This window comes from Sus scrofa, chromosome 17, assembly GCF_000003025.6.
Source record: "Sus scrofa isolate TJ Tabasco breed Duroc chromosome 17, Sscrofa11.1, whole genome shotgun sequence".
In the NCBI taxonomy this organism is placed as follows: domain Eukaryota; kingdom Metazoa; phylum Chordata; class Mammalia; order Artiodactyla; family Suidae; genus Sus; species Sus scrofa.
This window is the reverse complement of record NC_010459.5, coordinates 38,998,249-39,025,420: the sequence shown is the minus strand read 5'-3', so window position 1 is coordinate 39,025,420 and position 27,172 is coordinate 38,998,249. Positions and strand designations below refer to the sequence as shown.

At 43.4% G+C, this 27,172-nt stretch overlaps 1 protein-coding gene across 2 annotated transcripts in view; it reads left to right on the top strand.

The window, feature by feature from the left end:
- The window catches only part of NFS1 (NFS1, cysteine desulfurase), a 28,521-nt gene extending 3,759 nt beyond the window's left edge, over nucleotides 1–24,762 (top strand). Inside the window, 9 exon segments of one of the 2 annotated variants that reach the window (NM_001136510.1) lie at nucleotides 4,217–4,369; nucleotides 12,762–12,855; nucleotides 14,337–14,471; nucleotides 18,187–18,344; nucleotides 18,768–18,873; nucleotides 19,173–19,254; nucleotides 19,888–19,971; nucleotides 20,675–20,764; nucleotides 24,035–24,762. In NM_001136510.1, coding sequence (NP_001129982.1) covers nucleotides 4,217–4,369; nucleotides 12,762–12,855; nucleotides 14,337–14,471; nucleotides 18,187–18,344; nucleotides 18,768–18,873; nucleotides 19,173–19,254; nucleotides 19,888–19,971; nucleotides 20,675–20,764; nucleotides 24,035–24,098 — 966 coding nt within the window. In that variant the 3' untranslated portion in view covers nucleotides 24,099–24,762. 2 annotated transcript variants of the gene reach the window in all.

The following is a 27,172-nucleotide window of genomic DNA, read 5'->3' as shown; positions in this document are numbered from 1 at the left end:
CATGTCGATGTTTCATGAACATAATTACTTTGGACTGGGCCTGGTTGCTAGGGTCACTTGTGTAAATACGAAGGCTCTGATAAATTGTGGGATGCTGTAGGTTCAACTCTGGCTCTACCCCTTCTCACCATTGTCTCTCAATTTGTGTGGCCAGTATTGGTTTTTCTGACCTGGAACTGAGTGTAGGAGGCCTACACTGGCCTGGTTTCCAGAGTCGTCAACACTTTGCCCAATCCAGCAGGAAAACATCCTTTCTTCATACTGTAGAGATGACAGTTAGGGAGGAGGTCCCCCCAAAGATGATGGTTATTTCTGGAATGGGATGCATTTTCAAAAATTTGAAAATGTTTGCTTTGAAAGTATCCACAGATTCCCAACCCTGGATGTCAAGGATTGCTAAGAGCAGTTGTGGCAGTTTTCCCCTTAGTCTCCTGGATGGGTAGAGTAAATAATCTGTTTTCTGTTAGAGGAGTCAATACTGTGGGTAACTGAGAAGTTGGGAGAGGGAACTTTAAATGTTTTCATTTTTTTTTTGTTTTGTTTTGTTTTGTTTTGTTGTTGCTATTTCTTGGGCCGCTCCCGCGGCATATGGAGGTTCCCAGGCTAGGGGTTGAATCGGAGCTGTAGCCACCGGCCTACGCCAGAGCCACAGCAACGCAGGATCCGAGCCGCGTCTGCGACCTACACCACAGCTCAGGGCAACGCCGGATCGTTAACCCACTGAGCAAGGGCAGGAATCGAACCCGCAACCTCATGGTTCCTAGTTGGATTCGTTAACCACTGCGCCACGACGGGAACTCCTAAATGTTTTCATTTTTATGTCCCTTATCCTTAAGAACATAGTCTTTGTTTTTTGTTTATTCGTTTTTGTTTTGTTTTTATTTTTTTGCTTTTTATTTTTATTTATTTATTTTGTCTTTTTGCCTTTTTCTGGGCCTGCTCCCGCAGCATATGAAGATTCCCAGGCTAGGGGTCTAATCGGAGCCGCAGCCACCGGCCTATGCCAGAGCCACAGCAATGTGGGACCTGAGCTGTGTCTGCAACCTACACCACAGCTCAGAGCAACGCCAGATCTTTAACCCACTGAGCAAAGCCAGGAATCAAACCCACAACCTCATGGTTCCTAGTCAGAGTCATTAACCACTGTGCCATGATGGGAACTCTATTTTTTTGCTTTTTAGGACCACACCTCCAGCATAATGAAGTTCCCAGGCTAGGGGTTGAATCGGAGTTGCAGCTGTCAGCCTATGCCACAGCCACAGCAACTTGGAATCTGAGCCTCGTCTGTGACCTTCACCATAGCTCATGGCAATGCTGGATCCTTAATCTGCTGAGTGAGGTCAGGAATTGAACCTGCATCCTCATAGATACTAGTTTAGTGCATAACCTGCTGAGCCACAATAGGAACTCTGAGGTTTTTTTTTTTTTTTTAACTCTATAGAAAGGTTTAAAATAAAATGTAAATCTTCTCCATCTTCCTCCCCTATTTTGACTTTGAGTCCTGCTTTGCAGTTAATTCTGAACTGATTCTGTTTAATATTGTTCTAGAAAACGACTTATATGTACATAGGAATTTGCTTTTAATATTTTCACATACTGTAGCCTGCCAGATTTATTCTTCTGTAACCATTAATAACATATCTATGCTTTTCCACTTCAAACTACATTTTTTTTTTTTTGTCACCCTGTGACATATAGAGTTCTTGGATAAGGTATCAGATCCAAGCCACAGGCATGGCAAGATCCCTAACCTACTTTGTGATGCCAGGGATCAAACTTGTGTCCCAGGACTCCCAAGATGCTACTGATCCTGTTGTGCCACAGTGGGAACTCCAAACACCATAACTTTTTTTAAGATTTTTATTTTTTCTATTATAGTTGATTTACAGTGTTATATCAACTTCTGCTATATAGCAAAGTGACTGAGTCATACATACATACATACATATATATATATACACACACACACATTCTTTTTCTCACATTATCCTCCATCATGTTCCATCACAAGTGACCAGATAAAAAGTTCCCTGTGCTATACAGTAGGATCTCTTTACTTATCTACTCCAAATGGAATGGTTTGCATCTAAAACTCTATAGTTTTTAAGTGTAACTGAATTCTTTCTTTCTTTCTTTTTTTTTTTTTTTTTTTTTTTGCTTTTGTCCTTTTTTTAGGGCCACAATCATGGCATATGGAGGTTCCCAGGCTAGGGGTCTAATCCAAGCTGTAGCTGCCAACCTGCGCCACAGCCACAGCACTGCCAGATCCTTAACCCGCTGAGTGAGGCCAGGGATCGAACCCACAACCTCATGGTTTCTAGTCAGATCTGTTTCCACCGTGCCATGACAGGAACTCCTATAACTGTATTCTTTTTCATGGAGTTGTGTTATTGCAATTTACGATTCATTTCTCTATGATTGTATGTGTTTAATTTTTCCAATTTTTAGGGATTGTAAATATAACGAAAGCATATTGCGTCTTTTTTTTTTTTTTTGTATTTTTAGGGCGCACCTGTGGCATATGGAGGTTCCCAGGCTACGGGTCTGATTGAAGCTACAGCTGCTGGCCTATACCACAGCCACAGCAATGCCGGATCCTTAACCCACTGAGCAAGGCAAGGGATTGAACCTGAAACCTCATGATCCCTAGTCAGATTTGTTTCTGCTGCACCGTGGCAGGAACTCCAAGCATATTTTGTCTTAATGGCTTCATCTATCCTTTGAAATTTTTTTTTTTTTTTTTGTCTTTTAAGGCTGAATCTGCAGCATATGGAAGTTCTCAGGCTAGGGGTTGAATCAGAGCTGCAGCTGGCAGCCGAAGTCATAGGCATAGCCACACCAGATCTGAGTTGTATCTGCAACCTTCACCACAGCTCATAGCAATGCCGGGTCCGTTCACCCACTGAGCTAGGCCAGGGATCGAACCACATCCTCCTGGATACCAATAGGGTTGGTTACCACTGAGCCACAGTTGGAACTCTCTGAAATATTTTCCTAAAGTGAATTTCCCAAAGAGGAATCATGGTAAAGTTTCTGAATACAGGTTGTAAGACATCTTTATAAATGATTATCTGGGAGTTCCTGTCGTGGCTCAGTGGTTCACGAATCCAACTAGGAATCATGAGTTTGTGGGTTCATTCCCTGGCCTCAGATTTTTCCTGGGATGCAACGATAGGAATGATTCACATTTTCCACCTGGGGTGTAATAAAAAATATGTTTGGTCCTTGTTGTTGGTTCCTGGCACAGGGTTTCAAAAACCCTTGGAGTGATCTGATTGATGGAATGTCTTTTATTATTCATAACAATCCCCATTGGACCATTCCTGAGTTCTGGTGATGAAATAACTCATGGTGGGCCCTTAGATAGTTTCAAGAGATGGGCTGGCCACTCCAGAAAGACCAAGAATATGATTAGCGTGTTGTTACTTTTGTCTGAGGAGGAGAGAGTGCTGGAGATGGAGTCCAGTCCTATGGCCAATGATTTAATCAGCCATGCCTGTGTAAAGAAACTCCCATAGGAGTTCCCTGGTGGCTCAGCATGTTAAGGATCTGGTGTAGGCACTGCTGTGGCTCTAGTTACTGCTGTGGGGTAGGTTCGATCCTTGGCTGGGAACTTCCTCATGCCAAGGGCTTAACCAAAAAAACAAAACAAAACCCCATAAAAACTCTGGGAAACGAGACTCAGTGGAGCTTCCAGGTTGTTGAACTCATGCATGTGCTAGAAGGTAACATGCTTGGATTCACAGGGAGAAGGCATGGAAGCTCTGTGCCCATGGGGCCCCAGGCCTCACCCTGTGCATTTCTTCCATTTGGCTGTTCCTGAGTTGTGTCCTTCATAATAAATCTATAATAGTAAGTATTTTTTTTTAGTGAGTTCTATGAGTCATAGAGAATTATTGAACCTCAGGAGCTGTGGGAAGCCTTATATTTGTGGGAAGCTGGGGAAATATGGGTGGGTGGCTGGTGACTCCTGAACTTTGAAACTGGCATCTAAAATGGAGGCAGCTTTGTGGCACTAAGGCTCTTAACCTGTGAGATTTGCACCAATTTGGGATAGTTAGTGTCAAAATTAAACTGAATTGTAGGACATGCAGTTGGTGTCAGAGTTGTTCTTGGAGCATTCTGCCCTCATCCACTTACTTAGTGCAACAGGGATGGAAGTCATGGCCATCTCTCTGAGTATATTCTTTTTCCTTCCACCACCACCAATTTCTAGGGGGTGGCCAGGTTCTATAGGTCACGGAAAAAGCACTTGATCACCACGCAGACAGAACACAAATGTGTTTTAGACTCCTGCCGTTCACTGGAAGCTGAGGGCTTTCAGGTCACCTACCTCCCAGTGAAGAAGAGTGGGATCATCGACCTGAAGGTAAGAGAAACAAAATAGGAGGAACTCGGTTTCAGCATGTAAATCTATCTTTTTAGCCTCAGCTGGAGCTTGAAGGACTAGATGTAATGGTGAGGGTGGGGTTTAGATCTAGAGAAATAGGCCTTGCAGTGAAATCAAGATTATGTTCGCTTAAGTGTGTACCATCTTGCTTTTCTCTGGAGGATTTGTTTCTCAGCTTCGTCAGAGCTTCCTGGTCAGTGTGAGAGCCCTGGGCATGTGTGCAGGGTGCCAGAGACTCACACTCACCATGGGAAAGCTCTGGCCTTCTCTCCTTGCTGATTTTTCTTTCTTTCTTTCTTTCTTTCTTTCTTTCTTTTTTTCTTTTTCTTTCTTTTTTTTTTTTTTTTTTTTTTTTTTTTTTTTGTCCTTTTAGGGCTGCACCTGCAGCATAAGGAGGTTTCCAGCTAGGGGTCCAATTGGAGTTGTAGCCGCCGGCCCATGCCACAGCCACAGTAACATGGGATCTGAGCTGCATTTTTTTTTTTTTTTTTTTCTTTTTGTGCAAGCAAGCAAAGTTTTTATTAAAGGAAAGCAGCTCCCAGAGTTACTGGGAGAGGGGAGAAGAGCCCCTTTTCTCAATTGTCCTATAGGGGTTTTTATTCCTTAAAGTTGGGGGGATCTAGAGAGATGTGGTCTTCTCCCATTGGCTTTGCTTAGTTACCTCTACCAGTCCTTGTCCAGTAGGGTCCTATGGGTGGAAATGCCCCATAAGTCTCACAGTTTCCTTGCCCTTTTCTTCCCATAAACTGAGTCACAGGGGATTAGGGATTAATGTGCATCTGGGTGTAGATACACTCCCTATAGTAAACAAGGCCTGTGGGGATGTTACTCCCTAGAAACTTTAAGCCACTAATGTTAATCAATGGCCATATCAAATAATGCATTGAAGCCCATGCTCCTACATGGACTACTTGAGTTAATATTCTGCCTCAATCCCCCTCTAGAGTTGGAGACTTTAACTGCCAGGGGGTTGTGGGGGGCACGGCTAGGACCGCTCTGACTGGTTCCTGCTGAAAAGGGGTGTTGTTAGGGGAAAGCAGTTAGGTCTCCACTCATGGGATAGTCGCGTGGGCTTCGATACATTACACTGGGTACCCCTTCCATCACCACTTGAAGTATGATAGCTTCTAATCGGGATGTAATGAAATGAGAAATGAAATTAATTATACAGGGTTTGAATAAGAGGATTAAGATCACAGTGATGACTATGGTGAGGAAATATTTTCCCCAGGAGGAGGAGATCAACCAATTCCAGAGGGCTGCTCCAAAAGCTGCAGGGAATCAGACACATTCTGTTAATAATCAGGATACAGACAACATTTTTTTTTTTTTATAGACAACATTTAGATTTTATGGTAGCACAAGTAACTTGTCCTTGTGAGGAGTAAGATTTATGGCAGCATCTTACTTTTAAGGTTAATTTACTCAATTAAATTTATTCTAAACTTAGTCCCCAGCATGCACAAAATTCTCTTCTCAATGTCCACTTCCCACACACCTTGTATCACTTTCTGTATCCGTATTAGTCTGTCCCTTATTTTCCAACCAGAGCAGTCTGCTAAAGACAATCTTTATTTGCCTTAATAAAATGCAATTCCATTCCTCATTCCTTCTTTATTGAAAGCAGACACATTTTTACTTTTCTAAAGCAACCACGGACTGTCTTTTATAATTTCTAAAAACACTTATTTTTCTTATAGAGAACATCTTAGGGTGGCACTAAACATACTGATTAATTGTCCTAAATACCTTTAGTTTCTATTTAATAACTGAGTGTCTCGTTTGACTTTTATTAAACCTAGATACAATAAGGTATTATACTTAATGTTGATAACTGTAACATGTCTGTTAATTAGGTCAACAAACTTCAATTCTAATATGTTATTAATTTAATACTGAATATTTCCCTAAAATATTTTATGTGAACCTAAAATTAATTCTGGCCAGTTAGATCCCTTCCATATTTTGAGAATTTATATATGCGAAGCCTTAGTCAAGGGAATGCAGGAAAAAAGGCATCTTTTAAATCTAATGCCATAAACCAAGCTGCTGTTTCTGGAATTTGTCAGAGGAGAGTGTAGGGGTTGGGCACCACTGGATGTAATGGGACCACTGCCTCATTTATTAGATGGAGGTCTTAACTAGGCGCCAATCCCCATTAGGCTTTTGTACTCCCAATATAGGGGTGTCACAGGGGCTGTTACATTCAATTAGTAATCCCTGTTTCTTTAGGTTTTTTATGATGATTGGGGTAAATTCCTGTCGTGCCTCAGAGGGTACTGCTTCCATCAAAGGCAGGCATAAACCTTGATTAGGCTCCTTTGTCATGTGAATTGAGGCTTTAACCTTTGACAAAATATCTCCTCCTAAAAGAGGAGTTGGGCTCTCTGGAACAATCAGAAAAGCATGAGAGAAGAAAATGGACTCCTAGTCACAACTCAAAGGTTGTGTAAAAAATGTTGTAACAGGCTTGCCAGAAATACCACGAAGAGTGACAGATTTATTTGAGGGGGACTCAGGGTTGGAGAGGAGCACTGAAAAGGCGGTTCCCATATCCAAGAGGAAGTTGATAGGCTGTTTTCCTACATTTAGAGTTATCCAAGGTTCCTGGGTGGTGATGAGGACAGGAGCCAATATGGAAAGCCCTGGGTCCCATCAGTCTTGATCCTGGGTGCAAGGGGTCTACCCAGGGGCCTTCATCTTTGGGGCAGTCCCTCTTCCAGTGATCTCCCTGACGTATGGGACACAGCCTAGGTGCTGTGGTCTGAGCCTTGGGGCATTCCCATTTGAAGTGTCCCTCTTTTCCACAGAGGACACAGGCTCTGGGCTTAGGTCTCTGCCCTAGTCCTCTTGCCTTGGAAGCTCCCAGGTTGACTCCCTGTAGTGCCATAACTAGAGCCTCAGCCTTTTCTCTGTCTCCCCTCTTGTTCTCCTTTCATTCTTCCTGGTACCAATTATAATATACTTGAGTTGCTACTCTAAGGAGGAGCTCTAGGTCCTGATCAGGGCAAAAGCCAATTTTTGGAGCTTTCTCTGCATGTCTGGTGCCGATTGAGTTATAAATTCGTCTTTAGAATTATTTGGCCCTCCATTGATTCTGGGTCCATTGGTGTATGTTTTTTCAGTGCCTCTCTGAGTTTTTCTAAGAAAACCAATGGACTTTCTCGTTCCTCTTGACAAACCTCCAATAGTTTGGAGTAGTTAACAGGCTTTACTTGTGAGGCTTTTAATTCCTCAACTATACAAGTAATAAAATGATTCCTATGCCAATTGTTGTTATCCCCCTCATCGGCAGACCAATTGGGATCGCTCATAAGAACTGCCTGACATCCTGTGGGGAATCTTGTTGGTACCTCTCCTAATGTGCCTCTGGCATTTACAGCATACCATTCATCTCCCCCAGCTTTGAGCATTTTTTAAGACTTTATTTTTTTTTTTTCTTATAGTCAGTGTCTGTTTTAGTAATAACATGATGTCCTTCCAGGCTAACTCAGAGAAATGCCTGAGACCCTGAAAGACCTCAGTATATCTATCTGGGTTGTCAGCACATTTTCCCAAATCTGTTTTCATTTGCCTTAAGTCCTGAAGTGAAAAAGGTGTATGGACCCGTGTTGGTCCCCATTCTCCGTTTGCTACTTCTTGTAAAAGGAGTAAAGAGGGATATAACTTTGGCACTGGAGGGGGAAGAGGAGGAGCCTTGGGCAGCATTGGAGAAGGCTGGTTAATTTCTGGAGGGTCTGACCCAGTTGGGTGAGGATATGGTGGGCACCTGGGTCCGGAGGGAGTTGGCATAATGTACTGAGGAAGTCCACAAGCCTTCCTCAGTGCAGTGTCTTCCCTCATTGTAAAGAAGATTTGAACATAAGACACCTCTGATCATATCCCTTCTCGTCTGCAAAATAGGTCTAATTGGAGAATAGTATAATCTAGAGAGCCTTCAGGTGGCCATCGCTGTCATTTGACAGGTTATATAGTGGCCAGGCTTTTGTGCAAAAGAAAATTAAACATTTCTTTTTCAGAGTCTCAGGGTCAAACTTTTTCCAGTTCTTCAAGGCACATGTCAGGGGAGTTGCCTTTGAGCCATGCACCAGGCTCGAGGATGTGGCTCCCATCCGAAAGAGAGAAAAGACCAGCATCCAGCGCCTACTGTCCTTTCTCAGCTATGTGAGGGCTTCCCCCCTCCTAGGAGGGACTAGACCTTAGTGGTCAAATGTCCCATCTGACCTCAGTCTGACTCTTTACCAGCTCAGCCTCTCTTTACCAGCGTAGCCTCTCTTCCCGTCGTCCCTGTCCATTGCCTGTCTCTGGACAGAGGTGAAGAAAACTCAGGCATACAGGATGACATCCCTCTCTATTAATATCAGGAAAGTTCCTAAGCCACAATTAACAAGTAGATTGGATAAACCAGCTGTCGACTTCTCTAATCAGGGTGAAAGTAAATAACAAAAAGCAAAGCTGACTTTGCCCAGGCTCTGAGGCTAAACACTTGGCCTAGGTTGGATGAATGCCAGTTATTAACTACTTCCCCCCCATAGGCATGGTAACAACTCAGGGTGGTCTTAACATCTAGAGGTTTGTTTCCTTGCCCCCCCCCAACCCCCTGCAGCTCTATTTGAGGTAATAACAAAGGAAATGATAAAGGATCAGATTAGTTTGACACCATAATCTCCAGAAAATCCTTTTGAAGTCTTTGCCTGGATTTCTGGGTTAGGTCCCACCCTGTGTGCCTGCCCTGTGCGGGGTGTGCAGACAAAACAAGGGAGGGTGCCCCCTTCTCAGAAGGTGGCCATCTAGATGTCCACCTGACTGCCCATCTCTCGGGAGTTCAGGTGCCTCTTAGCAGTTGGCTGCTTCAAACCTGGATTGAACTCACAGGGAGGAAAGAGAACCCTCAGAGTCCGCTACAGCCATAAGCCATATGAGGTCCCCGCGGAACTGCAGGTTAGGACCCACTCGGTCTCTGTAGCCACTAAGGCCATCGAGCCACAAACTCGAACCTGAAGCTCGAGCAAATCAGGCCACACAATCACTCATACAGCACTCAGAGGTTATCACAATGCTTCACGCTGCCCTGAGAAGTTATTTTAAGCCCTTTATCACCCTTTAAAATTCACAAAAACAACATTTTGTTTTTTACATGCCTTTTAACAATTGCTGACCTTCAGGAATATGGTAACTGTGATTTCCCAAATATTTTACAAAGGCTATAGTGCATAGAGAGAGGGGGAATGGGAAAGAAAGTTTGCCTTGTAATTCATCCATCTCTGGCCGGTCATAAACTCGTTCACACAGTCACCCTCCTTTCAGAGTCAGATGAAACTGAAAAGAAGTAGAAAGTGCAAGCTTGCTGCCACTTACCTTGTGAGTGCAGATGTATTGGATCGGATCCCCGATGAGCCCCCAAAAGGATGATGCCGGAAAGATAGTACCAGAATCCAGGTTCTTGTTCACAGCGGTCGAAGAATGTACTCCGTGAACACACAGGCAGCAAACAAGCAAAGTTTTTATTAAAGGAAAGCAGACAGCTCCCAGGGTTACTGGGACGGGGGAGAAGAGCCCCTTGAGCTGCATTTTTGACCTACACCACCGCTTGTGGCAACGCTGGATCCTTAATCCACTGAGCAAGGCCAGTGATCGAACCCACGTCCTCATGGATACTAGTTGGTTCGTTAACCGTTGAGCCATGCTGGGAACTTCTCTGCTGATATTTCTTATCCTCTGAAAGAAGTGTAGTTTTTGTGAAGATTATTTTCCATTTTGGCCCATATCTTTATATGTTCATTTTGAGTAGTGGGTCCAAGCATCGTGTCCACCAGATTTTGGATACCAGCATCCCTGGACAAATTCTAAGATATAGTTTATAAACAGAGCCCTGTCATAGAGATCGTTTTACTATTATTTCGTTTCCAGCCTGGAGGCCTGTTATTTTTCTTTCTTGCCCAGTTGTCCTGGGAAGAACTTCTAGTACAAAGTTGAATGAAGCTAGTACAAAGTTGAATGAAAGTGGTGAGAGCAGATAACCCTTGTTTTGTTCCTGATCTTAGATGAAAGCTTTCGCCATTAAGTATGATGTTAGCTGTGGATTTTTTTTTTTTTTTTGCTTTTGCTTTTTAGGGCTGTACCTGCGACATATGGAGGTTCCCAGGCTAGGGGTCAAATTGAAGCTATAGCTGCTGGCCTATGCCACAGCCACAGCAATGCAGGATCCAAGTCGAGTCTTTGAGCTACAACACAGCTCACGGCAATGCTGGATCCTTAACCCACTGAGCGAGGCCAGGGATCGAACCCGAAACCTCATGGTTCCTAGTCAGATTCGTTAACCACTGCACCACGATGGGAACTCCCTTAGCTGTAGATTTTTCAAGGCTGTTCTTACATCAGTGTCCTTTATCAGGTTGAGGAAGTTTTCCTAGTTTGTTAAATTATTTTTTTTTAAACATGAATGGGTATTGGATTTTATCAGTGGTTTTTTGTGTGTCTATTGAGGTGATCGTGTGGTTTTGCTCTCTATTCTGTTAATGTGTTATATACACTGATTTTTTTGTTTGTTGAACTTGTATTCCTGGATTAAATTCTACTTGGTAAATCCTACTTGTGGCACAGCGGGATCAGCAGCATCTTGGGAGCTCTGTGACACAGGTTCAATTCCTGGCCCAGAACAGTGGGTTAAGGATCTGGCATTGCTGCTGCTGTGGCTTAGGTTGCAGCCCAGATCTGATCCCTGGCCTGGGAACTCCATATGCTGTGGGATGGCCAAAAATGAAAAAAAAAAAAAAAAAAAATCCTACTTGGTCACAATGTGTGATCCTTTGTGATCCTATATGTTGCTGGATTTGGTTTGCTAGTATTTGGTTAAGGATTTTTGCATCTGTATTCATTAGTGATATGGATCTGTGGTTTTCCTGTGATATATTTGTCTGACTTTGATATTGGGGTTGTACTGGTCTCAGAATACATGTGTTGGTTGTAGACTGAAATAGATCTGTTTCCGTCTTCTTAACCTTTGTGCCTCTTCATAAAACCCTCCATTTTAGCCATACTGCCTTCACAGCTCCCTAATGTGCCCTAACCAGTGGTGTTTTGGCCCAATCTTCAAATTTATCCTCACCTTTGATCTATTCTTTTTTCCAGACTTGCCTTAATCTTCTCTCTCTCTCTAATTTATTTATTTATTTATTGTCTTTTTAGGGCCTCACCCATGGCATATGGAGGTTTCCAGGCTAGGGGTCCAGTTGGAGCTGTAGCTACTGACCTACACCACAGCCACAGCAATGCCAGGTCTGAGCTGCGTCTGTGACCTATACTACAGCTCTTGGCAACATTGGATCCTTAACCCACTGAACAAGGCCAGGGATCAAACCTGCGTCCTCATGGATACTAGTCAGGTTCATTTCCACTGAGCCACAAGGGGAACTCCCCTTTTAGCTTATTTTATATAATTACTTAATGACTTTTTACTTCTCTGCTCTATTGTATACATATGTCTGTCTCTTTACTAGGCTAAGTGAAGCCTAGTTCTAGGACTGCTAGCAGCATGTATTTTCTGTATTTTTGTTCCTCATAATACTTTGTGCCTTTCTTTTACTTTGTAGTATTTATTGTGTTATCGTGCTGGGCACTGGGGATAGAGAGGTGAACAACACAAGCCTAATCCCTGCCTTCAGGGAGTGGACATTCTAGTGAAGGGCATGGTTAATATGTAAACAAACATATAAATGAAATAATTACCAATTGGGATATATGCTGTAAAGAAGTTTGAAAGACACATAGCATTGAGAACCTACATTAGTCCAGTGTCAGGGAAAGCATAACAGATGTTGTGTGACTGACTAGTAAGTTTCTTTAAGGTAAATGTTTGAGTCAGATGTGGTCCCTACCTTGGTGTAGTAACCTTTTTCACTGCTTACTTTGTTCTTTGCTGCTTGCTTTGACAACCTTACCTAGGAAGGGTTCCCCCCTCTTTTTTTTTTTTTTTTTTTTTTTTGTCTTTTTTTGCTATTTCTTGGGCCGCTCCTGCAGCATATGGAGGTTCCCAGGCTAGGGGTCGAATCGGAGCTGTAACTACCGGCCTATGCCAGAGCCACAGCAACGCGGGATCCGAGCCGCGTCTGCAACCTACACCACAGCTCACGGCACGCCGGATCGTTAACCCACTGAGCAAGGGCAGGGACCGAACCTGCAACCTCATGGTTCCTAGTCGGATTCGTTAACCACTGTGCCATGACGGGAACTCCTGTTGTCACTATTTTAATTGTACCCACTCTGAAGTTGTGTAGTGAAAGGCCCCTTTTCAAGACTAAGCTTGACTACATTCTGCGTTAGGGAGTACTTTGTTCATACTGTATATCGTCCTTGTTCCCAATATTCTTAGGAACTAGAGGCTGCCATCCGGCCAGATACCAGCCTGGTCTCGGTCATGACTGTGAACAATGAGATTGGAGTGAAGCAGCCCATCGCAGAAATAGGTGAGTATTGCGGGTAAACCCTGATGCTTGCTCACCGCTGGGATCCATGTGAGGGGCAGGACTGGACTATGAGCTGTAACACTTTATAGAATGCAGTAAGGAAATCAAGGGAAAGAGAGCTCCAGTCCCTTGTTCAAGGATATATTGTAAATGGCGTGGCTGGCATTTGAATCTAAGTCTAGTATCCTTTATGTTTTCATTTTACTGTAGTTAGTACTGAAAACAAAATCTCCACAGAGTTCCTGCTGTGTTGCAACAGGATCAGCGGCCTCTTGGGAACGCTGGGACTCAGGTTTGTTCCCCAGCCCTGTATAGTGGGTTAAGGATCTGGCAATCTGGCACTGTCACAGTGGCAGTTTAGGTTGCAACTGTCGCCCAGATCTTATCCCTGGCCTGGGATTTCGATATGCCACAGAGCAGCCAAAAAAGAAAAAAAAAAATTTAAAAACCTCCACCTTTTTTTCCTCCTCCTCTTTCACTTTTTTCATTTTATTTTATTAATTTTTTGTTGTTGTTGTACCCACAGCATATGGAAGTTCCTAGGCCAGGGACTGAATCTGAGCCACAGCTTCAACAACACCAGATCCTTAACCCAATGTGCCAGCTGGGAATTGAACCTGCGCTTCTACAGCAACTCAAGACGCTGCAGGGGGATTCTTTTTTTTTTTTTTTTGGTCTCTTTTTTAGGGCCACACCCAAGGCATATGGAAGTTTCCGGTCTAGGGATCGAATCGGAGCTGTAAGTTGTTGGCCTATGCCATAGCAATAGCAATGCCAGATCCGAGCCACATGTGAGACCTGTACCACGGCTCATGACAAGCCAGATCCGAGCCACATGTAAGACCTGCACCACAGCTCATGACAAGCCAGATCCGAGCCACATGTGAGACCTGCACCACAGCTCATGACAATGCCAGATCCTTAACCCACTGAGCAAGGGCAGAGATGGAACCCTTGTCCTCATGGATACTAGTCTGGTTCATTACCTACAGGCAGATTCTCCTGCAGGCGGATTCTTAATCCACTGTTGCCACAGCAGGAACTCTTCACCTTTTTCATTTTAAAACATCTCTTTATGCTCACTTAGAGCCAGAGAAACTCACCCTGTAACCTCTTAAGTACATAAGCAAATATATCTGTTAAAATTCACTTCTTTGAGATCAAAAAGGATCTAATACTTAATCTGATATTTTTGAAAGGCCAATGTTAATGATGTGTGAAGAGTCTTATGAATCAGAATATCAGGGGTGTTTTGGTTTGGTGCTTTGCTCTTGCCATTATTTATTCAAGTCTAGGACACTAGAACTGAGAATGAGAGACAGAAGCAAAAGGAGAGAAAGGGAAGGAGAGAGAAATGGTTTATTATATGGCTAGAGTCCAATGCTAGATATAATTTTACCTTAGAATTAATGGTACGTTGTGGAACCACTACCAGGTCACTTCCTAATTCTGTGCTCTGGTTCTTCTCCTTATTTTCTCAGGGCGGATTTGCAGTTCCAGAAAGGTATATTTCCATACCGATGCAGCCCAGGCTGTTGGAAAAATCCCTCTCGATGTCAATGACATGAAAATTGACCTTATGAGCATCAGTGGTCACAAAATCTATGGTCCCAAAGGTACCCGTCCCTCCTAGAGTTCTTCCTCTGGATCTCCCAGCAAACCCTTTGACAGCTGTTCCTGGGACTCATTTAGGACTATCATTCCTCTCAGGGAGTTGTACGTTCAGAGTTCCCTGAGGAATGTGTTGTTAGCCTATTTGTACATTCTAGCAGTTACTGTATAGCAGATGGTTCTTAACTGGTCTCTTTAGAAAATCCTTAGCATGTAGATGTTAAATTGGTTGAGGAACAAGGGGTTTTGTCATACCAACTTAGCTAGATAAGTCCAGTGTTCTTGTCTGCCCCACTGTGATATGCATAGCAATATTCTTTCTTTCTTTCTTTTTTATTTTTATTTTTTTTGCTGCACCTGTGGCATGTGCAAGTTCCTGGGCCAGGGGTCGAACCTGAACCACAGCAGTGACAATGCCCAATCCTTAACCCATTGCACCACCAGAGAACTCCGAGGGCAATATTCTTTGAGTCCTTCATTCCCATGGGTCTTGCTTTAGCCTTAGGGGAAGATTGTATGCCCTTTTATGTCTCTCTCTGTTTCCTATGGTCCTATTGCCCTAGGAATGTTTTGTAGCTGGAATTCTGCCTCTGCAGCCCTCTTTTGGGAAGAGACTATTATCCTCTCTTTTATGGAGGTAGCCGTCAAAACCAAATAGCTCCTCCTCTGTCTCTTGGGCGAGGACCTGTGGTGGTTGGTTATGCCAGTACACTTTCTGTGTCTGTGGGTCGTGTCATCTCCATGTACATCCTGTGGGAAAAGCTGTGGTAGCTCCTGGAAGTATGTAAGATGACTTCTTCTAAAGGCTCACAGAGATCGTTAGGAGCATTTTTGCGAGCTATTGTTTTTTTTCCCTATTTTATTTATGTATTTATTTATTTATTTTGTGCAACAGTCATCACACCCCAATGAGCTATCATTTTTAAAAGCCCAACAGGCTTTCTATCTTTAACTATAACATTGCCTTTATTGGCATTTATTGTAGATAAATCTGTTTTGATAAAACCAAGTCATATTGAGCAGAAGCTGTGATCAGCACTTTAATGTATACAGATATCCCTCACTAGCCAAACTCTTGCTTTTCAAACTCAGTATCCAAATGGATTTAGATAGCATGGTATCCTTCACTATCCATATGTAGTATCTGAGCACTTGCTCTCTGAGCTTAGGAAATGCAGAGGTTCATATAGTGCAGGATACTTGAATTTGATTTTATTTTAATGGGGAAGTGAACTAATTCTTAGTAAATGCAGTTTGGTACATACATTATTTTATTTATTTACACACGTGCGGCACATGGAAGTTCCCAGGCCAGGGATCAAATCTGAACTGCAGCTGCAACCTATGCTACACAGACAATGCCAGATCCTTAATCTACTGTGCCACAGCAAAAACTCCTATAGATTATTTTGAAACTAGGTTCCTTCATGATAAATTTGGGAACCATTCCCTCAGTTCTTATAGTACCTGCAATCTCTGCCTCAATAGTCATTCTGTGTGGGAGAAGATAACCTTCAGCAAGTGCTCGCTCTATTCTGAAACCTTTGGCTACTTAGTGAATGTCTCTGTACATTCATGGTCATATCCTAACAGGAAATTTCAGTAAATGGATTTGCTGTATCACAAGTTGTACACATTTTTTTTTTTAATTTTCCCACTGTACAGCAAGGGGATCAAGTTATCCTTACACGTATACATTACAATTACATTTTTTCCTCCACCCTTTGTTCTGTTGCAACATGAGTATCTAGACAAAGTTCTCAATGCTACTCAGCAGGATCTCCTTGTAAATCTATTCTAAGTTGTGTCTGAGAAGCCCAAGCTCCCGATCCCTCCCACTCCCTCCCCCTCCCATCAGGCAGCCACAAGTCTTTTCTCCAAGTCCATGATTTTCTTTTCTGAGGAGGTGTTCATTTGTGCTGGATATTAGATTCCAGTTATAAGTGATATCATATGGTATTTGTCTTTGTCTTTCTGGCTCATTTCACTCAGTATGAGATTCTCTAGTTCCATCCATGTTGCTGCAATACAAGTTGTACACATTTTTAAGTTTTGGTAGACCCTGGGAGATTGTGATAATTTTTACTTCCATTCTGATTTCTCCCCCTTTTTTCCTCGATTTTAATTTTTTAAAAAATTTAAAAAAGTTTTCTCAACTACCTGCACCTTCCTTCGAAATGTTTTTATTTTTTTTGGACAAGGTAGCATGGTTCAAAATTCAAAAGCCACAGAGAAGTATGCTATGGAAAATCTTTTTTTTTTTTTTTTTGTCTTTTTTGCTATTTTTTGGGCCGCTCCCACGGCATATGGAGGTTCCCAGGCTAGGGGTCCAATCGGAGCTGTAGCCACCAGCCTACACCAGAGCCACAGCAACGCGGGATCCGAGCCGCGTCTGCAACCCACACCACAGCTCACGGCAACGCCGGATCGTCAACCCACTGAGCAAGGGCAGGGACCGAACCCGCAACCTCATGGTTCCTAGTCGGATTCGTCAACGACTGCACCACGATGGGAACTCCATGGAAAATCTTTTATTCCTGTCTCCAAGATGTGTAGTTCCCCCTGGGGAGAAGGGCTGTTTCTTGAGGATTTTTCTAGATTTAGTCTATGCATTTACAAGCACATGTATACTTTCTCCCTTCCTCTTTTTACTCAAACATCAGTGTGCTATACTCATTGTGCTGCATCTTGCATCTTCACCTAACAGTGCATCTTTTTTTTTTTTTTTTTTGTTCCTCTTTGAAGTACAGATATCATTCACACTTAACTAGTTCTGTAACAGTGTATGTTGGAGTGATTTTTTTTTTTTTTTTTTGTCTTTTCTAGGGCCATACCCACAGCATATGGAGGTTCCCAGGCTAGGGGTCTAATCGGATCTGTAGCCACCGGCCTATGTCAGAGCCAGAGCAACGAGGGATCTGAGCTGTGTCTGCGACCTACACCACAGCTCATGGCAACACTGGATCCTTAACCCACTGAGCAAGGCCAGGGACCGAACCCGCAACCTCATGGTTCCTAGTCGGATTCATTAACCACTGAGCCACGACGGGAACTCCAGAGGTTTATTTTTTTCCTTCACTGCTCCCTGTCTTGGAGATTTTATAGTGGTAGTAAAGAAGGCGCTTCCTCTTTCTTTTATACACCTGCTTTGTATTTCAGTCATGAGTGTACCATAATTTATTTGCCCATTCTCCTGATGATGAGTTTTTTTCCAGTTTTTTGCTATTATGGATAATAGTGCGTTGCATGATGTCATTTTTTACATACATAGGGAGCTACTTTAAACTAGTTTGGTCATTACTCCTGATAGTTACCTTCGTGCTGTTAAATAATTTTTGTTTTTTAGATTTTTTGTTTGTGACATGTAGTGGCTCTATGTGGCTTGATGTGGGATCTTAGTTCCCAGACCAGGGGTTGAACCTGAGCTGTGGCGGTGAAAGTGCCAAATCCTAACCACTAGACCACTAGGGAACTCCCTGGGTGAAAGTGCCAAATCCTAACCACTAGACCACTAGGGAACTCCCTGATGTTAAATAGTTTTAGTTTTGATAATTATTATGCTTTTGCTGCTATTTCTTCTTTTCCTCCAATATTTTTTACATTGAAAAATTTCAGACTTACAGAAAAGTTGAAACAGTATTTTAACCCCTTTGAAAAGTGATATTTTGTTTCATCTGCATTTTCCCTTTTCTCTTTTTTGTAACAACTTTCTTTCCCCAGGGGTTGGTGCTATCTACATTCGCCGCCGGCCCCGTGTGCGTGTAGAGGCCCTGCAGAGTGGAGGGGGGCAGGAGCGGGGTATGCGGTCTGGGACAGTCCCCACACCCTTGGTGGTGGGGCTGGGGGCTGCGTGTGAGGTGGCACAGCAAGAGATGGAGGTATGGGGAGAGCAGTTCCCTCTCGCAAGTTCTTCCCCTGTGCTCTGTCTCCTATTTAGAGGCTTTTAGCATGACTGAGTCAGATTTTTGCCAGAAAAGGAGGTTTAGGAATACCATTTTTGTCCCAGTGCTGCTGGCATCTTGTTCTGTGAGAGGTGTTATGGGCTCCAAAATCCAGGGCCTTTCAGTAGTTGTCAGTTCATTTATTCTGGGTTATTAGAGCCATGTGTCCAGTTACTGAGCACTTCTGCATACAAGGTGCTGTGCTCAGTGCTGGGCATATAGTGGTCTCCATTAGTAACACAGGACTATAGGTGGGTCGGATGCACAGTCACTTCTGGGCACGGGGAAGGGCTCCTCGTCCTGTGTGTTTCTGAGCTATTAATGGTCACAGTGCTCAGTCCTCCCTTGCCTGCTCCTCAGTATGACCACAAGCGGATCTCAAAGTTAGCAGAGCGACTGATACAGAAGATCATGAAGAGCCTTCCAGACGTGGTGATGAATGGAGACCCCGAGCACCATTACCCAGGTATGGATGGATGTGCCCTTTCTGTCCCCATCTGGAAGAGCCTGAGATTCTGAGACTCCTCTTTTTTTTTTTTTCCTCTCTTTTTTGGCCACCCCAAGGCATATGGAGTTCCTGGGCCAGGGATCAGATCCGAGCTGCAGTCGAGACCTAAGCTGCAGCTGTGGCAATGCCAGATCCTTAACTCACTGTGCCAAGCCAGGGATCGAACATGCATCCTAGCATTCCCATAGTGACTCTAGTCCCATTGCACCACAACAGGAACTCCATGAGATTCCTCTTATAGCATTTCTTTCTTCCAGGCTGTATCAACCTCTCCTTTGCATATGTGGAAGGGGAAAGTCTGCTAATGGCACTCAAGGATGTCGCCTTATCCTCAGGGAGGTGAGTTGGACTGGATACAGAGAGTGTGGCAGGGCCAGTTAGCCTGTAAGTTTCCATTGTGGAGGTGACAGGCAAAATAGATCTTGGTTCAGAGTAGAAGTCACTTGGTAAGTACCTATTTTTAGCTGGCTAGGCACAAGCTAAAGTTGGCCAACCCAGAAGGACTTCTCGTGGTAGAATTTTGTGTTTTTTATGGTCCCGGGAGGTGCATGTATCTATTCTGGTGTTATTCTGGTAGTTCTGTTATAGGCCTCCAGAATTCAAGGATGCTCTGGAGGCTGCCAAGGGTTTAGCTGCTCTCTAGGCTGCTCCAGATGGTGTATTTGGTCATAGGGGAGTAAGCACATGGTCCTCTGCTGCCTCTTGTCAGACCCACCTCGTGTGGTATCACACCTTGTCATGCTTTGGCAATATCTTTGCTCAAGGAGGTTATCCTCTGCAGGGCCCAGAGTAGCTAGGTTCATATCCTAGAAAGTGCAGGCAACATCCAGCCCTTGGGCTCTATCAGATTATAATGCCTCTTTTGTCTCCATGGTATGACTCCAGGGGCCTGGGGGTAGGAGCAAGACTGGGGGTTTGTAGCCCAAAGCATATTTGATGATGAACTCAGCAAGACTCTGTCTTTTTCCTCAGTGCCTGCACCTCTGCATCCTTGGAACCTTCTTATGTCCTTCGAGCAATTGGCACTGATGAGGATTTAGCTCATTCTTCTATCAGGTCAGTCACTTGAGCTGCAGCATTTATGAAAGGTGTCCTGGAGTTCCCGTTGTGGTGCAGTGGAAACGAGCTGACTAGGAACCATGGGGTTGCGGGTTTGATCCTCGGCAGTGCTCAGTGGGTTAAGGATCCGATGTTGCCATGAGCTGTGGTGTAGGTGGCAGACAGGGCTTGGATCTGGCATTGCTGTGGCTATAGCGTAGGCCAGCGGCTACAGCTCCGACTGGCCCCCTAGCCTGGGAAACCTCCATGTGACGCAGGTGCGGTCCTGAAAAGACAAGACAAAAAAAAAAAGAAAGGTGTCCTGTTTTGTGTTATTCTTTTCCTCTTAGAGTCTTCCTCAATCTGGTTTCCCTTATCCCTTCTTTTTTTTTTTTTTTTTAAATTAGGGTCACACTTGGTGACACATGGAAGTTCCCAGGCTAATGGTTGAATTGGAGCTGTCACCTGGGAAGTTTGTGAAAGATGAAGAGGTCTGAGTGCCACACTCAGAGATTCTAATTCACTAGGTTTGGAGGTATATGAAACTTCTTAGATGATTCTCAGGTAGTCCACAGACCATGTTTGGAGAAACTCTGCCCTAGAGGAGAAGGACTGTGTTCTCTTCGTGTCTTTTGTAGAGTAGATCCTCATTGAGTATTTACTGAATGAATTTACCCTAGTGTCACAGGTCTGATGCAGAGCTCCTCTCTGTCTTTTTCAGGTTTGGCATTGGCCGTTTCACTACTGAGGAGGAAGTGGACTACACAGTGGAAAAGTGCATTCATCATGTGAAGCGTCTTCGAGAAATGAGGTGCCAGAGACCTTTTGTTCTTTTTTCATAAATGATTTTTATTTTTTCCATTATAGTTGCTTACCAGAGACCTTTTGGAAGAAATTGCAGTGCTGGCCTCTCTCTCTTCCCCACACTACCAGAAACCAAAGTTTGCGAATCTTTGGATTTTAGGATACAGAGATTCCACAAAGCAAGAAAGTGGATCTTCTTGGCTACTTGTTTGCAGAATATGAAAAAGTGTTTTTAAGAACTAAATAATTACATAAGTTCCAATGTTTTTCATTATTTTATTGATAGTATTAAGTTATCATTATAGCGATATTAATACAAAATTCATAATTTGTAGACTAAGTTTAGGAAAACTCTGTTTTTTGTTGTTGTTGTTGTTTTCATTTTTCTTTTTAGGGCCAAACTTGCGGTACATGGAGGTTCCCAGGCTAGGGGTTGAATCAGAGCCATAGCCACCAGCCTACACCACAGCCACAGTGATGCTAGATCCAAGCAGCATCTGCAACATACACCACAGCTCATGGCAACACCAGGTCCTTAACCCACTTGATCGAGGCCAGGGATTGAACCAGCATCCTCATGGATACTCAGCAGGTTCTTAACCCACTGAACCACGATGGGAATGCTTCTTTTCTGGCCACCCTACAGCCTGTGGAGTTCATAGGCCAGGGGTCAGATCCAAGCCACAGTTGTGACCTATGCTGCAGTTGTGGCAACGCTGGATCCTTAACCCACCATGCCTTGAGGTTTAACCTGTGTCCCAGTGCCACCAGTCCTATGGGAACTCCTTCCTCTGATTTTTTTAAAATTTTATTTTATAATAGTTTTTATTGTTTCCATTATAGCTTGTTTATCTTCCTGTGATTTTTTTTTTTTTTTTGGTTTTAGGGCCCACCCTTGGCATATGGAGTTTCCCAGGCTAGGGGTCAAATTGGAGCTGTAGCTGCCAGCCTACAGCATAGCCACAGCAACACAGGATCCAAAGCCATGTCTGTGACCCTCACCACAGCTCACCGCAATGTCAGTTCCTAATCTGCTGAGCAAGGCTAGGGATCAAACTTGCGTCCTCATGTATGCTAGATTCGTTAACCACTGAGCCACGATGGGAACTCCTATTTTCCTGTGATTTTTAATTGGGGTTCTGTGGTTGGACTTCAGGAGGTACATGACAGCCCTGAAATTGTATGCTTAGTGTTTTGCAGTTGTGCATTTTCTTTGGAGGAAATGGTTTTCATCAGATACTCAAAAGGTTAAAAACTGTACTCAAAGTTTTCTTTGTAAGGATGCATGTAGTATATATTTGGTGTCTCTGCCCAAATTGAATTAACAAGTTGATTTGCAAACTAGGTTCCTGCTTCTCCATTCTTTGGCCAGTGAATATAACTTGTGCTGTTCAAGTCTCAAAGAAAAAAAAAAACAAAAGAAAAAGAAAAGGGAGTTCTCGTCGTAGTGCAGTGGAAATGAATTCAATGAGTATCCATGAGGATGCGGGTTCGATCCCTGGCCTAGCTCAGCGGGTTGGGGATCCGGCATTGCCATAAGCTGTGGTGTAGGCTGGCAGCTCAGATCCCAAGTTGCTGTGGCTGTGGCCAGCAGCTGTAGCTCTGATTCGACCCCTAGCCTGGAAACTTCCATATGCCATGGATGTGGCCCTAAAAAAGCAAAAAAAAAAAAAGATGCTTATAAAGGTCAAGAGATCCTTACCAGCCAGCCGCCACCAGGGGTTTCCCTAGTAGCCATAGAACTCTACTTCCTCATGGGAACATTAAGGGCTCTACATTTTTTCAGAGCTCTTTCCTGGTTCAGTTTGATTTTCAAGATTCTCTTGGTCTAGTTGGTGAGAGTGAGGAAGTTCAGGTATCTACCAGCTTCCCTTTGTGAGCTCTCTCATGTGATTCTGGGCTCTGGATTTTCCTTCACAGGGTCTAGGTGTATTGCTTAAACTTGCAGCTTGCTTAGCTTTCTTAGGCTTAGGATTCCTTCTTGGATTAGCTTTCTGGTACTCTCCGGCATACTCAGAAGGAATTTCTACTGATCAGGCTGCCAGGAAAGACTTATTCTTCTTATCCATGTGGTTTCAGCATCTTTTTTTTTTCTTGTCTTTTGTCTTTTTAGCGCCGCACCCGTGGCATATGAAGGTTCTCAGCCTAGAGGTCTAATCAGAGCTAGAGCTGCCGGCCTATACCACAGCCACAGCAATGCCAGATCTGAGTGAGCTGCGTCTTCGACCTACACCACAGCTCATGGCAATGCCAGATCCTTAACCCACTGAGTGAGGCCAGGGATTGAACCCACAACCTCATGGTTCCTAGTCCGATTCATTTCCACTGTGCCATGATGGGAACTCCGGTTTTAGCATCTTAACCTTATTCCTTCTAACCCTTTACAAACTGAATTCAACCAGGTCTCATTAGCCCTCAGCCAGAGTTTTATTTTGTGAGCCTATGATAATAAATGACCTTCCTTAAAGAGAAGGAACAGGAAGGAGCTAGAACGACATGCTGGAAATACATAGTGTAAAGGAGAGAGATAAACCAAGGAGAGAATGAAATTGGGGAAAAAAAAGAATGAAATTGGGCATAAGAAAATTAACTGGAGAAATCCAAACTAAAATCCCATGGTTATAACACATTAAAGTTATATCTGATTTGGGATCATTGTCTAAGTCATTCAAGCTGAAGCGGATCAGAGCTTAACGATTTCCCAGTAGTAGTCCTTATATGAGATGGATACCCAGGTCTAAGATCCAAGATACCTTTTTGAATTGGAGCCAGGGATATTGGAATTATAGACCAACTCAGGGGAGATGAAGCTGGCAGGAACTGGATAAGGGTAAGGGTGTGATTTAGGGCTAAGTTCTATCCCTTGAGAATGAGGGCAGAACCGAGAAGCAAGTGCTGGAGGTTAGTAAAGAACCTGAACCTTGCTGCTTACACAGGTCCCTGGGGTCTTGGCTCCCTCAGGGAGACTATCTGTAGTCTCTCATGAGTGGGATGAGAGTTTCATGACTATAACGTCACCTGTCACTGTTGGTTTGGCCCCATTGGATTTGAGCCTGGGGTACATGGTACCTGTTGGCAGCTGGGGAGAGGTTAGAGCTGACGAGGACTTAAATATAGCAGAGAAAGACTTGCTAACTTCTTGTATTGGGATCTCTTAGGGCAAGGAGGTGGAGGAGAGACAAGGACAGATACAGGCAAGTCAGGGCTCATGGTCTAGGAGCCAGTTCTGGCTGCTTCCTAAACCTTCACTCATCAAAATACCTATTCTCTTTGGCAGCCCTCTCTGGGAGATGGTGCAGGATGGCATTGACCTCAAGAGCATCAAGTGGACCCAACACTAGAAGAATGGGCCTTTGACTTTGTGTTGGCCTGGCTCCTCCTGCCTCACCAACCCATGCACAGCCAGGCACTTTGTTACACCCAGTGGGTGCTCCATGTTCAAACCAGAATTGATATAGTTCTGTTGACTTCAGCATTGGCCTGCCTCCGAGACAAACACATGAAAACTCTCCGGCTTCAGCTCCCTTGGTGGGGAACACTCCCCATTTCTTTTCAGGAGTCCTTCTCTGGTCTTATAGTGAGTAGATGTTTTCATCCTGAAACAAGAGGGATATATGCTATGATATTGCTGCTGGACATGTCCATATCCTTGTTGGGGCGAGCCAGAGGAACTGGAATAAGACTCTTTGTTCAGGGACCCTGACGCTGTACATGGACATTTGACTTGTTGCTTACCACTGCTTAGAGAGACTGATTCATTCAGAAACAAGTATAATCAACTATGATTTAATCTTCTTGTGGCTCCAAAGGCTACCTCTTCATTTTGACTGTAGACTGAACAGCAAGTTTCTTAGAAGGCTTGTTTCCTTTGTGTCCTTGTCCTCCTTTCCTTTGACCTAACAGAGTTAGAAATATGTACATGACTCTACTTATTATTCTAGTAATTTATGTTTCTGTAAAAGAGTTGTTAATTTGCATATTGAGAAATAAAATCACCTTCCTCTATTTATTCTGTGACTTCATGAGAGGCTCAGGGAGAATTCCAAGCTGTACTGGGGAATTGTGGAGCAGAATACCACTCCACTTGATTTCCATAGGTGAGTCGGCTTGCCTCTCTCTTCATTCAGCTATTTCGGTGCCTATCAGATACCTGACATTATTCTGAATATTAGGGATACACTGGTTAACAGGACCAAAAAAGACCCTCATTGAGCTTTCATTCTAGTAGAGAGACAATAAGAATTAAACAAATAAGGCTATTATAGATTGTGATGAGTGCTAAGGCAGAAATAAAATTGTTAAGAGGAAGTAAGAGGGAGAGAACATACTATGCTGGGTGTACTAGGAAAGCTTTCTTGAAGAGGTGTTGGAGTTACGTTGTGGCCCAGTGGAAGCGAACCTAACTAGTATCCATGAGGATGCAGGTTCAATCCCTGGCCTTGCTCTATGGCTTAAGGATCTGGTGTTGCTGCAGCCTGTGATGTACATTGCAGACGAGGCTCAGATCTGGCATTGCTGTGGCTATAGCACAGGCTGGCAGAGGTGTTAATTAAGCAAAAACATGATTTCTTTTTTTTTTTGCCATTTTTTTGGCCCACTCCCATGGCAAATGGAGGATCCCAGGCTAGGGGTCTAATTGGAGCTGTAGCCACAGGCCTACACCAGAGCCACAGCAACGTGGGACCCCAGCCGAGTCTGCAACCTACACCACAGCTCAGCAACGCCGGATCCTTAACCCACTGAGCAAGGCCAGGGATCAAACCTGCAACCTCATAGTTCCCAGTTGGATTCGTTAACCACTGAGCCACGACAGTAACTCCAAAACATGATTTCTAGCCCTTAAAAGTGCTAAGGATGAGTGAGAAATGAGAAGGAATGGCAAGAACAAAGGTCATGAGGCATTAAAAATCATGATATGTTTGAGAAACTGAGAAACAAATAGAGGGCTGAAACAGCCAGAGTAGATTTTTTTCCAGTTGTGTCTGAAACCTTAGGTAGGAAATTACCAACAATAAAAAGATTGAAAGAAAAAAATTTACAGTACATGAAACATTTTAAGTATTTTATTTTGGTTATATATTTGAATGTTATCCTTTCAAAAATTTTATTTTTTTTTAAATTTTATTTTATTTTGGCTATGCCTTCAGCATGTGGAAGTTCTTGGGCCAGGCATCAAACCTGAGCCATAGCAGCAACCTGAGCCACTACAGTGACAATACCAGGTCCTTAACCTGCTGTGCCACAAAAGAACTTCCTTATATATATTTTTTGTTGTGTTGTGTTTTGTTTTGTTTTCCTTTCTTGGCTGCACCTGATGGAAATTCCTCAGGCCAGGGATCGAAGCTGAGCTGCATCTGTGACCTATGCCACAGCTGGGGCCATGCTGGATCTTTAACCCACTGTGCTGGTTGGGGATCAAACTGGCAACACCACAGAGAGGAGCCAGATCATTGACTCACTGTTTCACAATGGGAACTCCTGATTATATATTTTACTGTATATACAGGTTGCAAATGTATTTCTCAGGTGAGTGATTGTCAAAAAAATTTTTGAAAGCCACTAGGCTAAAGTAGGGTGAATATAGATGGACAAGGGAGGAAAGAGATGGAACTACAGTAGATGCTTCAATAGATTTTTTTCTTTTTTGGCTGCACCACAACATATGGAGTTCCTGGGCCAGGGATCAGATCTGAGCCACAGTTGTGACCTACAATCCTGGCACTGCAGAGACACCGCCAATCCTATTGTGCCACAGTGGGAACTTCTCAATAAAATTTCTACTTTTGAATAATTTCAGGTTTAGAGAAAGATAGTACAGAGTTGCATATCCATCAGTTAATTTCCTCTAATTTTAACATCTTCCGTAAAACTGGGATTGTCAAAACCAAGAGATTAACATCTGGCCCTTAATGTTAACTAAATTTCAGATTTTATTTAGATTCCACCAGTTTTCTAACTAATGCCCTTTTTCTGCTCCAGGATCCAATCCTAGATACCACATTGTATTTAGCAGGTTTTGTTTTTAATACATTATACTATAGCTGCAAAAATATATATAAGAAAGTATAGATTTTGTTTAAAAGTATGGCCTGGTTTTTTCAAGTCATACTGGTCTAGCACCAGGCTACTCTGCCACATAGATCTTTCCCAGATTTGTTGGGAGTTTTATGAATTTAGTCCCTGATTTTAAGTCAATTGATTCCTCACTTTCTGATTTGAGAGATTAGTTCAATTATGGTAACATTAATCAAAAAATGGGGTATTGGCAGGGGGAGTGGTGTCTGGGGGGCTAGGACCAGAGCAACAGGAGAATAATTTTTTCTATAATAAAATAATATTTGGAGTTCCCCGGTGGCCTAGCAGTTAAGGATTCTGTGTTGTCACTGCTGTGGCTCAGGTCACTGCAGTGATGCAG